Below are 11,019 nucleotides of genomic sequence, written 5' to 3'. Positions count from 1 at the left end.
ACGTTTCATCGTCGAAATGTGAATTGTACCTACAGACGGTATTCGCGGGAGGACAGGGACACCCCCCGCGCCCCCCACGAATAGCAACTAGCGTATTAGTGACGGCCATTGAAATGCAATGGACATAAACAAAAAATAAACACTTCAACCACCCCCAAAAAATCTCCAAGAAACGCTGATAAACATTCACAATACGTTTTTTACCAAAAACTGGGGTGGAGGTATGAGTTTGTGGGTCAAACCATGAGGGTAAAAACAAAAATGAAAAAAATATAACAAAATATTGGAAACGATCTCAATAAAATCTGTGAATACTGTATGTGAATCCACGGCTGCCAAATTGTATGATTTAACCCAGTGAGTTCCTACTCAAACCAAAAATATTTATATTTTAATATATCAAACCTATCAATATTCATTCTAATGTTAACAAACCGAAAGACGCCTGCAACTGCAACACCTGGCTAAGAAAAAGGGTCATTGTGCTCTCTAGTGGCAGCAATGTTCAAATATGAACTGCAAAAAAATAAACACTTCAATAGCCAATCGTGTGCATCCCAAACTACATTGAGCCAATTTTACTTCTCACAGTACCTCTGCAAACCAAAATGTCATAAAAACTACAGTATGAAATAGCAATAATGATTCTGTTGTATGATAATGTACATAATTTGTATTGCAATAAATAAACAATAGCTGTGAACCAATCAGGTGAAGAGAAACTACATCACTATTTTCTGCATGATGAAAAAGCCATTCCGATATCTTCTTAAGACACTGGCTCCCTAAAGTCAAATGTGATGTAACTCACCTTGACTGGAGGTAAAGGGGAAACATCTTGGCCTCTGTCTTGTACTGATGCCGCACACTCAACTTGAGTGGGGTCAAACACAAACTGGGCAGTCAGTCACGTTATAATGAAGCATCTGATTTGGTGACCAATCATGCGCTGCCCCTTAGTTTAATTCATTTAAGGGCTACAGAGAAGAAATTCAGGGGTGGAGTTTCCTGTCTTTACCTCAGATCACAGACGGAAAAAAAGCAAAGCATCAAAACTATTGAGTGGTATGATAAAGGGGCTACTGGATAAAAACATTTTTAGTTTGTGTTGAGTCTAGTTTTAGATTGGCAGGCTGTTGCCTGGTGATGTCATGTAGGAATAGCGTCATTCGTGTCTTCATTAGGATCACGGGCCGAGCTGGAGGCTATCCCAGCTGACTGCCCGACGGGGTACACCCTGAACTGGTCTTGAGTGAGTTGCGGGGCACGGAACACTCACATTCAGTCCTATGTGGCAATTTAGAGTCCGAAATGAAGCTAACATGGAAGGTTTTGGGGATGTGGGAAGAAGCCTGCACAAGCTCAGGGAGACCATGTAAACGCCACACGGGAGGGCCGGACCTTTAACCCCAAACTTCAGGAGTGTCAGTCCAGATGGGCTCACCACCCATTCATCATGTTGCCGGAATGCAGTCGCACCAAATGCAATTTTGCTGCCCTATTAGTGTCACGTTGCTCCAATTGTGCATCCAAAAATGAGCCAATATGCTCCAAGTTTGATGGAATAGGTCACAGCAAGTTTGTCTTGGATCACTGCTGCCATCTATTGTTCAATGCTTTGAACTCATATGGGGAAGCAGGACATGAATGGGATTGATGAATGTGGATAAAAACACCACCACCACAAAACCACCCGGGCAGTGTACTGACAAGTCTTGAGGAAGTAATTTTTCAAACATTTACAAGATTAGACGGTATAAAAAATGTAATTCTAAAAAAAATAAGTGGAACTCTAACACTGTCACGAATTATGACACTGATCTTTTTTTACTTTATTTAAATATGTACAATACAAAAAGAATTGTAATTCCAGTTTATTCAAGCAAAAACGGGTTAACAAAAATATTATAACGTGAACAGAAAGAAAGAACGAAAACAAGCTTGAGACAAACTTCATTAATTCCCGTGATAATTACGGTTTGAAAAACTCTGAAAGGATAAAAATCACAACTTCCCTTTTTGTGGTCCATTTAAAAGATTCGGTGGCTTCGCTGTGATTGAAATGACGCTTATGGATGAGAATTATTCATATATAAAGACTGATAATGGTGAATAATATGTTTCCATTTGATAAAATGTAAAATGCACATAATTGAATAGATTGGTCAAAAATTACGACATTGGCGTCACTGCTGTAGGATGCTATGGTTTACGGAGTTACCATGAACGCACCGCTCGTAACCAAGGCAATGACGCTTAGTTACCGAGGTGTTCTCTTGCAAACGCTTAGTTAGCTTCTCTGCTAGCTTGACCAATCGGACTCTTATCTTTCCACAACCATCGCGAAATCACTCATTTAGTCCGTGCCGAGACAGAGTATTTGCTTAAACTATATTGCCGTGAGCTTTACCAGGTCGCAGTAACGCTAGTGCAGTGTTATTTTTCCCAAATCTAGTTTCCATTAGCCGCACATTATCCATTTCCTTACATTTTATCCTCGGTGGCTTCGCTGTGATTGAAATGACGCTTATGGATGAGAATTATTCATATATAAAGACTGATAATGGTGAATAATTCGGTGGCTTCGCTGTGATTGAAATGACGCTTATGGGTGAGAATTATTCAGATATAAAGACTGATAATGGTGAATAATGTTTCCATTTGATAAAATGTAAAATGCACATAATTGAATAGATTGGTCAAAAATTACGACATTGGCGTCACTGCTGTAGGATGCTATGGTTTACGGAGTTACCATGAACGCACCGCTCGTAACCAAGGCAATGACGCTTAGTTACCGAGGTGTTCACTTGCAAACGCTTAGTTAGCTTCTCTGCTAGCTTGACCAATCGGACTCTATCTTTCCACAAACATCGCGAAATCACTCATTAGTCTGTGCCGAGTCAGAGTATTTGCTTAAACTATATTGCTGTGAGCTTTACCAGGTCGCAGTAACGCTAGTGCAGTGTTATTTTTCCCAAATCTAGTTTCCATTAGCCGCACATTATCCATTTCCTTACATTTTATCCCCAACCAGAAGTACAAGTGACGCTAACCTTAGCTCCGCAGCCAACATGGTAAGTGACTCTTTTCATCCTTGGTTGTTCGGAATAAGCGCTAGCAGCCATTTCGTAAATTCTTGCCTCAAACGCCTGATGTTGGTCTTGTCGAGGGCCTGTTGCTACTTTCAATTTGGCTGTCTGGGTTTGTCGTCGCTTGATTATGTTCGCCGTGTTAGCGCCGACTTTTCCCCCTCCTGGGATTTGTTTTAATTGATCCGAGCCTTGAAACGGTTGCCCCGCCCAGCAGTGTTGTGCGTCAACTTCCACAGAAATAATTTAGACTTTTTCCCCCCCTCTCAGATACTGTGGAAAAACAAGTTGGATTTTGTCAAATTATGCACGTCAACACAATCATGAATAGATCAACGTTGAAAATGTTCAACAATATAACAAAATGAGGAATTGCAACACATCTGCCTCACAGTTCTGAGATGCTCTTGTTTTCCCTCCGTCCCTCCTTCCCTAGGCTGAATTCGGGGGTAATGAGCATCATCAGAATGAGGTGATCAACTACATGCGCTTTGCTCGATCCAAACGCTTGTTGCGGCTCAAAACTGTGGATTCCTGCTTTGAAGAACTCAAAGACAGCAGGTGGGCGTGTCAGATGGAGCGCACCTCTAAGTGAAATGAGAATTGGACCAAAAGAAATGTTTAAAAGATTGAGAGATTAAAGATTGAGTGCATGTATTAAACAAAAACAAAAAAAAAGTTAAATACAACTGAATTGTACTTATGCAGTAATTCTTTCACATACCAATAGAGGGAGCCTGTGTGAAAAAAAAAAAAAAAAGGTAAAATACAACTGAATTGTACTTATGCAGCAATTCTTTCACGTACCAATAGAGGGAGCCTGTGTACTAGCCATTTTCTGCTGTCCTGCCAGGGTTCAGATGGACTACAGTGTGTGTGTGCTTGCGTCCAAAGGTTGGTGGAGGAGACGTTCACAGCCGACGAGGTGCGCGATATGCTGGACGGGCTGCACGCGGTGGTGCGCGGCGAGGTGGAGATGGAACTCATCAACACGGCGCACACCAACGTCCTGCTACTGCGCCAGCTCTTCTTCCAGGCCGAAAAGTACTACCTGCGCCTGCAGACAGATATCTCCGAGCTGGAGAACAGGTGAGGAACGACCGGTCCAAGTTTGGGTGCCCGAGTGTAAACCAAACGACAGGTAACAACCATCGTTGTCATTGCAAAATAATGTGATAATATCGTGTTTCTGTAGTTAAAAAAAAATCTGAAAAAAATCTTCAGTTATCTTTGTACAATGTAACCTTACTTGACGGAGTATTAACTCGCGCACTTCGTCCAAGAGGCCACCTTCCTTGCTCAGATGTCTCCTTCTATACTTTGGTTTTATATACACGACAGTGTTTTGGTGAACTTGGTGTAACATTTCACTTCAGTCACCTTTGCCCCAAATGTGTGCTCAGAATGGGTGGATTTGAATCTTGTTTTTCTTCCAGCCCTACGTGACAAGATAGTTTCTAAAGCAACACGTACGCCCCGTCACGTGCAGCGATCTACGTGCGCTACAGCCGCTCTTTCAAACCACAATCTGCGCGCTCCTTCGGTGGCCGCGATATCTCGAGTGTCAGGGCTCCGCTGCTGTCAACAACAAAATATCATCACTGTGGAGCGATCGCCGTCTTCCAAATAACACGACGGCGGCCGAGTGTCAACGTAAAGAATTTGTCAAGCGATCGTCGAGACATTTGTCTGATTTTAATGTAACACCGGAAGGAGTTGAATTAAAACGTTAATATTTCGTTCGGGTGATACTCTTTTCGGGTCCTATTGCCTTGGCGTGGTAAATTTTGCTCACTCCGTGTTCTGTACCCCTACAGGGAGCTCCTCGAGCAAGTAGCAGAATTTGAGAAGACTGATTTTAAAGTCTCTGATAAGGTGAGCGTCAAGACTAAAGCCCGAAAAGTTGAACGGCGCGTGAGCATACGTTAGCGCTCGTTGCTTTGAAAACCATCAAGAAGCGCGACGTCTCTTCTTTTCTTTTGCGCCAGATGAACCAGGACGCCAGCAAACCTAAACTGGCGCCGCTCAATGAGGCCGGAGTTTCTGAACTCCTCAACAAGGTACGGAGCTCCACTTCGTGGAGAAGAACCAAATTCTAATCCTGCGTCATTCGTACCGATTGATACATTTCAGGAGATCGCAAAGCTACAGGAGGAGAATGAGAACCTGAAAGCCAAACTGCGCACTTTAGAATCGCAGGTCGGTCAGCATACTTTGGACGCACGCCCCCTTCCTAGCGACTATTCACTCAGCCTTCTTCTCATTCCGCCAGGCAATGAACGTACTGGACGAGAAGACCAAAGTCCAGAAAGCCCTTCAAGATCTCCAGAAGGTGCAAGGTGACAAGCAGGTACAGCTCATTTTGGAGTTGACCGCTTTGAAAGAAGATTCCCGCCCTAAACACCCCCCCCCACCTTCCCCACCTGTTAGCTGACGGCTCACTCCAAGGAAATCAGCTGTCTGGAGGACACGGTGGCGGCCCTCAAGGAGGACTACGAGCGCTCGCTGACTGTCAGCGCCGCCTCCCAGAAGGACCTGCAGGAGAATTTGGTCTCGGCCAAGCACGAACTCCTGCGAGTGCAAGAGCAGCTGGCCATGGCCGAGAAGGTCCGCCGTCGTCCGTGTGTGTCGGCGGGTGGGAAACTTTTCGTTGAGTGCGGGTGTGTTGGCGTGTGCAGGAGCTGGACAAGAAGTTCCAGCAAACGGCGGCCTATCGCAACATGAAGGAGATCCTGGCAAAGAAAAACGAGCAGATCAAGGAAATTAGAAAACGACTGCAGAAGTACGTTGGCATGAATCACCTCGAAATTCTGCATCGGGGACCGAGCCGTGCCTCAAATAATTCCCCCCACTCCTCTCCTTCAAAACGGGTCTTTAATAAGGAACGATCGGGACTTGCCATGGGAATGCATTTCTGCAATGACTTGTGTGTGACTCATGGCGGGGTTTTTTTCATGGCGGCTGTCTTTTTCAGATACGAGCCTAACGAATGAGTCCCCAACGTCATCGGCTGGAAGGGAAGTTCGGCGCGAAAGACGGAAGCAGAACGTTTTAGGATGACCAAGCCTTCCATCCTGACGCAAGCAGAATAAAGCAGCTTTTTTTTCTTCTTTTTTTGGGGGGGAGGGGGGTGTCAGAACTTGTTTATTCATGCCCAATCTGACGTTTTTTTTTTCTCTGTTGTCGGCTTCTCTTTTTGGATGGGATGATCAGAAGCTTCTTGAGCTGGATTAAGTACTCGTTTCTTAGGGGTTCAATGAAACTACGAACATGCCTCTCCCGCTAAAAGGTTGACATTGAATTGCACTTTGAGAATTAAAAAAACAAAACAAAAAAATTGGCCCTGAAAGCCACAACATTGTTTTGATTTTTCTGTGACTACTATATCTGATTTTTTTCCCTTCATCCATCCATCCATTTTCGAATCCACTTATTCTCACAAGAGGTGTGCTGGAACTATCACGTGAATTAAAAAAAAATACCTAAACACATACCTGGGATTCTTTAAAAACACGAAGAAAAAAAAACGTCCGTGGCATTGAATGAGTTAAGTAAGGTGACTATTGTCTCTCGATATGAGGTAGGGGTGGTTGTACACAACTCCAAAATACCACAAGTACAAACTAAACGTGAGGTACTTTTGACACTTGTCTGTGGGGTCACCTGCTTCCAAGCCCCAACCGCTGTTTGCAGTGAAACTTGCTGCAATCGGACCCGCCTTCCACCTGCATCACTCGCACTGCTTCATGTGGTAAACAAAGAGTTAGGATACCTGAAAAAAAATACGCTGCAATGTACAAAACACCACCAAGCACTTTTCCGCTCGTGGTGATTTTGGCAGTGTTATTTCAGGAAACACCCCTGGGGTCGTTCCTGTAGTGCAGCTGTTTCCCTGGGCCTCGTAGGGATGCCAACTGACAAAAGTGAGACGAGTGCCTCTTGCGAAACAAAAGCCGGCTTGTCAATCAAACTGGCGTGACTGGTGAGTTACCAGCGCGTGTTTCGTCAGCTTTGTTTGGGACAGTCTCCTTGTGGAGCGTGTGTTGTGCTGCTGCGGTTAGTAATGTGACTTAGGTCATTTGATGTATTTCCCTTTACTGGCAAGCCCCACTTTTTTTTTTCCCATGTCACATGAATGGTTTTGAACAGTGTCATCCTATAAAATAATGCAAAGTGCAGTACATGAGCTGTAAGAAAAAGTGCCTTAATTCTGCTTGTCTTTTTTTTTTTTTTTGGCCACCGTGTAAATTCGTGTTTCTAGTTGTAGCTTTAAGTAACATACAACACACGTACACGTTAATTTTCTCATTTAGGTATCCAGCAATACAAATGCAAAGTACAACCACAAATGATTTTTTAAAAAAGCGATTACGTCGGCTCTCTTTTTCTCATAAAATCCTCTAAAGTAGAATCATTCGAATGAATCGCAGTACTCCAACCGCATTCGATGGTGCTAGCAAAAAAAAAAAAAAAGATTAGCAATTGGAATCGCCCGTGTGTGTAGCTTACCTGATTCTGAGCAGGACCCAGTTGGGGGAAAATCCCGATTTGAAAGTTATAAAAGTACGAGTCCTGGAATTGATGATAGAAAACTGATGGTCCAGACCAAATTGGTTGACTTCCTGTTCACTTTCAAGACGTGTGTTGAGAATTTTTTTTCCAGGTGCCACTTTCGTGTCAATCGGTGAAACTCGCGTCAGCCTTATTTTTACACTTCTCAATAAATTTTCGGGTCGGGACGGGGGGGTAGGGGTTTTCACTTCTCACCACGTTGAAGCGCCCCCCCCAAAAAAAAGGGATTTATTTGAAATTATCATCAAATCTTGATGTCGTGTTTTACCCAGTTGACACAGCATAGGTTAAAAAAAAACCACCCATCTGTGTCGGAAATAAGAATTTCAATTTGGGCGAATTTTTTCAGTAGGTGTTCATCGAAATTAAATCCTTCAGACCAAAATGATGGACTTCCCGTTAAGACTTTCTTGTGCGTCCTCTTTGGGTGGTACCCAACTTCCCGATGACCGGTGAAACCGCTGTTGGGGTCTATATTTTTTTTTTCCATTTAGTTTTCAGACAGCGCCAGTGAGCTTTGCGATCGACCCATAAAAGATAACTCCTCACCTGGATTCATAACTTATCATCAATTCAACTGAATTGACCAAGTAAAGGCTGAACTATTTATTTGTACTAAAAGAATGTTGTGTGCGCTTCATGCCTCACGGGTGCCATCTAACTCCCGGCGTGAAACCGGATTCTGCCCAAAATGATCCGTTTAATCGGATCCGATGGCACAGAAATGCAAAAGCGCAGGTGTCAAGAGGTGCGCGGCGCCCTTATCTCATCCATCATCCGAGTGACGGTGAAGGCAAAAAGTGTCGAATTACGCCTTGGGTGTCATCGGAGACGCTTCCCACAGTTGTACGGGGGCTCCGTCTTAGCATCGGGGCGCCTCTGCTCTTTAATCACACCTGAAGGTTTTGGGTTTCACGCATCAGTCATGCTGAGTGCTCCACCTGTGCACACAAAGGTTTTTTTTGTTTTTTTTTTTTTTTTTGTAAGGTGACCTGAAATTTTATCATCTGTGGAGAGAAATTGTTGTGGTTCCGGTCTGATAGGCATGCCTTACTGTCTATTTGGGCATGCGCGTTCAACGATGACACGGTCAGTGGATCATCCTTGGACAAGAGGTGGTCCGCACGCACCGTGAGGTTGTCCCACGACGGGTTCGCGTGTGTGGTTGTGCGCACGAGCTCGCTGTCGATTGAGACAGAGGTGGAATGATCAGCACGTGATCTTGCGGCCGTGGAGAAGTCATAAAAGCCAGCAGAGGATGAGTCGCGCTCACACACACACACACACAACAAAAAAAAGAAGAGCTTGTGCATCAGACCTTGTGCATCCGCACCCAACCAAGAAGGTAAAACACTTGCTGCAACACGATTATTATTATTATTATTATTACTAGTATCCTACCTCTTGTTAAAATAACGAATTCAGGTGATCATGTAACTCTTAATTCTTGCAGATAACATGGGTGATTTTTTTCCTTCGCCATCCGTGACGACAGCAACTGATGACTTTGTCACTGTGAGTATTTGTCGTTGGAGCAGGGCCATCGTGGCTTGTGAATTACGGTGCAGTTATTATATTAGAATATAAACAAGAAATAGAAATAAACATATTTAGACGGACTTCCCTTCCGAACTTTCTTCTCTTCACTTTAAATGTAAAGTCAGTTAAATTGGCAAAAATGTTCTTGGATTGGGCCAAATATGTTTTTTTTTTTCATGATGAGACTTCTGTTTGATTGAGCACAAACTGATGACTTTGTCACTGTGAGTATTTGTCGTTGGCGCAGTGCCATCGTGGCTTGTGAATTACGCTGCACTTATTATATTAGAATATAAACAAGAAATAGAAATAAACATATTTCGACGGACTTCCCTTCCGAGCTTTCTTCTCTTCACTTTAAATGTAAAGTTGTCAGTTAAATTGGCAAAAATGTTCTTGGATTGGGCCAAATATGTTTTTTTGTTTTTTTTTTCATGATGAAACTTCTGTTTGATTGAGCACATGTAATCCACGTAATGAACAATTTGTATTCATATTTGTACAAAGAAAAAAATACAAACACATGGTTTTAACCGCCCCCCCCCCCCCTTACACACACGCATTCACACTGTGGATGGTAGCAGGAAGTCATGCAGCGATGTGGTTTCTCCAGGCGAGATGCGAGCAGCTGCACGAGGCGCGCTCCGTCTCCTCGCTCTGGTTAACTTGAGTGTGTGTGAGAGCGATTTTGATGCCACATCACCGCGCCTCCGCCAGGAGCTTCTGTGTGTGTGCTCCAAGTGTGGCAACAGATGGTTTACTAAAAGGGAAAAAAAAATAAATGAAAAGACAAACGGTTATACCTCTGACGCTGTCCGATAGGTAAAATCGTCAAGAAACGACTAGAACGCCCGCAATTTCGTTTGTGTTTTAGCAGGACCCTTTTGAGTACTCGGGCGACTACGATCTGGGCCAGTTGATTGTCACGTTTCACGACGCTCTCTATCTCTGTCCCTCATCTAACCTGGCGGGGCCCTAACCAGAGGACCACCCCCCACTCCCTTACACACACACATACACACTGTGGATGGTAGCAGGAAGTCGTGCAGCGATGTGGTTTCTCCAGGCGAGATGCGAGCAGCTGCACGAGGCGCGCTCCGTCTCCTCGCTCTGGTTAACTTGAGTGCGTGTGAGAGCGATTTTGATGTCACGTCACCGCGCCTCCACCAGGAGCTTCTGTGTGTGCGCTCCAAGTGTGGCAACAGATGGTTTACTAAAAGGGAAAAAAAAAATGAAAAGACAAACGGTTATATCTCCAGGCGAGATGCGAGCAGCTGCACGAGGCGCGCTCCGTCTCCTCGCTCTGGTTAACTTGAGTGCGTGTGAGAGCGATTTTGATGTCACGTCACCGCGCCTCCACCAGGAGCTTCTGTGTGTGCGCTCCAAGTGTGGCAACAGATGGTTTACTAAAAGGGAAAAAAAAAATGAAAAGACAAACGGTTATATCTCTGACGCTGTCCGATAGGTAAAATCGTCAAGAAACGACTAGAACGCCCGCAATTTCGTTTGTGTTTTAGCAGGACCCTTTTGATTACTCGGGCGACTACGATCTGGGCCCCACCCAGATCACCGGCATGTGCGACAGGAGCTGGGTCAGGCAATTCCGAGGCTGGTACGAGCCCCCCCTCTTCTGGATCATCTTTGTGCTGGGCGCCGTGGGCAACCTGATGGTGGTCTGGATCTACACCACCGTGCGCAACCGCCTGAAGACCATGACGGACGTCTACCTGCTCAACCTGGCCGTGGCCGACCTCCTCTTCCTGTGCACGCTGCCCTTCTGGGCCGCCGATGCCATTAAAGGTTGGGGGGTCGGCGG

General features: G+C 44.6%; 2 protein-coding genes across 2 annotated transcripts in view; both read left to right on the top strand.

Annotated features, from left to right (window-relative positions):
* Positions 1-2,916: 2,916 nt before the first annotated feature.
* On the top strand, positions 2,917-6,448 carry lztfl1 (leucine zipper transcription factor-like 1). The gene is made up of 10 exons (XM_019875167.1): positions 2,917-3,077; positions 3,529-3,653; positions 3,987-4,181; positions 4,910-4,967; positions 5,081-5,152; positions 5,226-5,291; positions 5,365-5,442; positions 5,523-5,699; positions 5,771-5,874; positions 6,067-6,448. Exons 1-10 carry the CDS (start codon positions 3,075-3,077, stop codon positions 6,083-6,085), a joined length of 897 nt encoding a protein of 298 aa, XP_019730726.1. The 5' UTR covers positions 2,917-3,074; the 3' UTR covers positions 6,086-6,448.
* A 2,291-nt stretch (positions 6,449-8,739) lies between these two features.
* Positions 8,740-11,019, top strand: part of LOC109518491 (C-C chemokine receptor type 9-like) — a 6,355-nt gene continuing 4,075 nt past the window's right edge. Inside the window, exons 1-3 of the mRNA XM_019874348.1 lie at positions 8,740-9,009; positions 9,118-9,179; positions 10,721-11,003. Coding sequence (XP_019729907.1) covers positions 9,123-9,179; positions 10,721-11,003 — 340 coding nt within the window. The 5' untranslated portion in view covers positions 8,740-9,009; positions 9,118-9,122. The remainder of the gene's footprint in view (positions 9,010-9,117; positions 9,180-10,720; positions 11,004-11,019) is intronic.

Source organism: Hippocampus comes, unplaced genomic scaffold, assembly GCF_001891065.2.
Source record: "Hippocampus comes isolate QL1 unplaced genomic scaffold, H_comes_QL1_v1.1 scaffold25, whole genome shotgun sequence".
NCBI lineage: Eukaryota > Metazoa > Chordata > Actinopteri > Syngnathiformes > Syngnathidae > Hippocampus > Hippocampus comes.
This window is presented reverse-complemented; position numbering and strand designations above follow the sequence as displayed.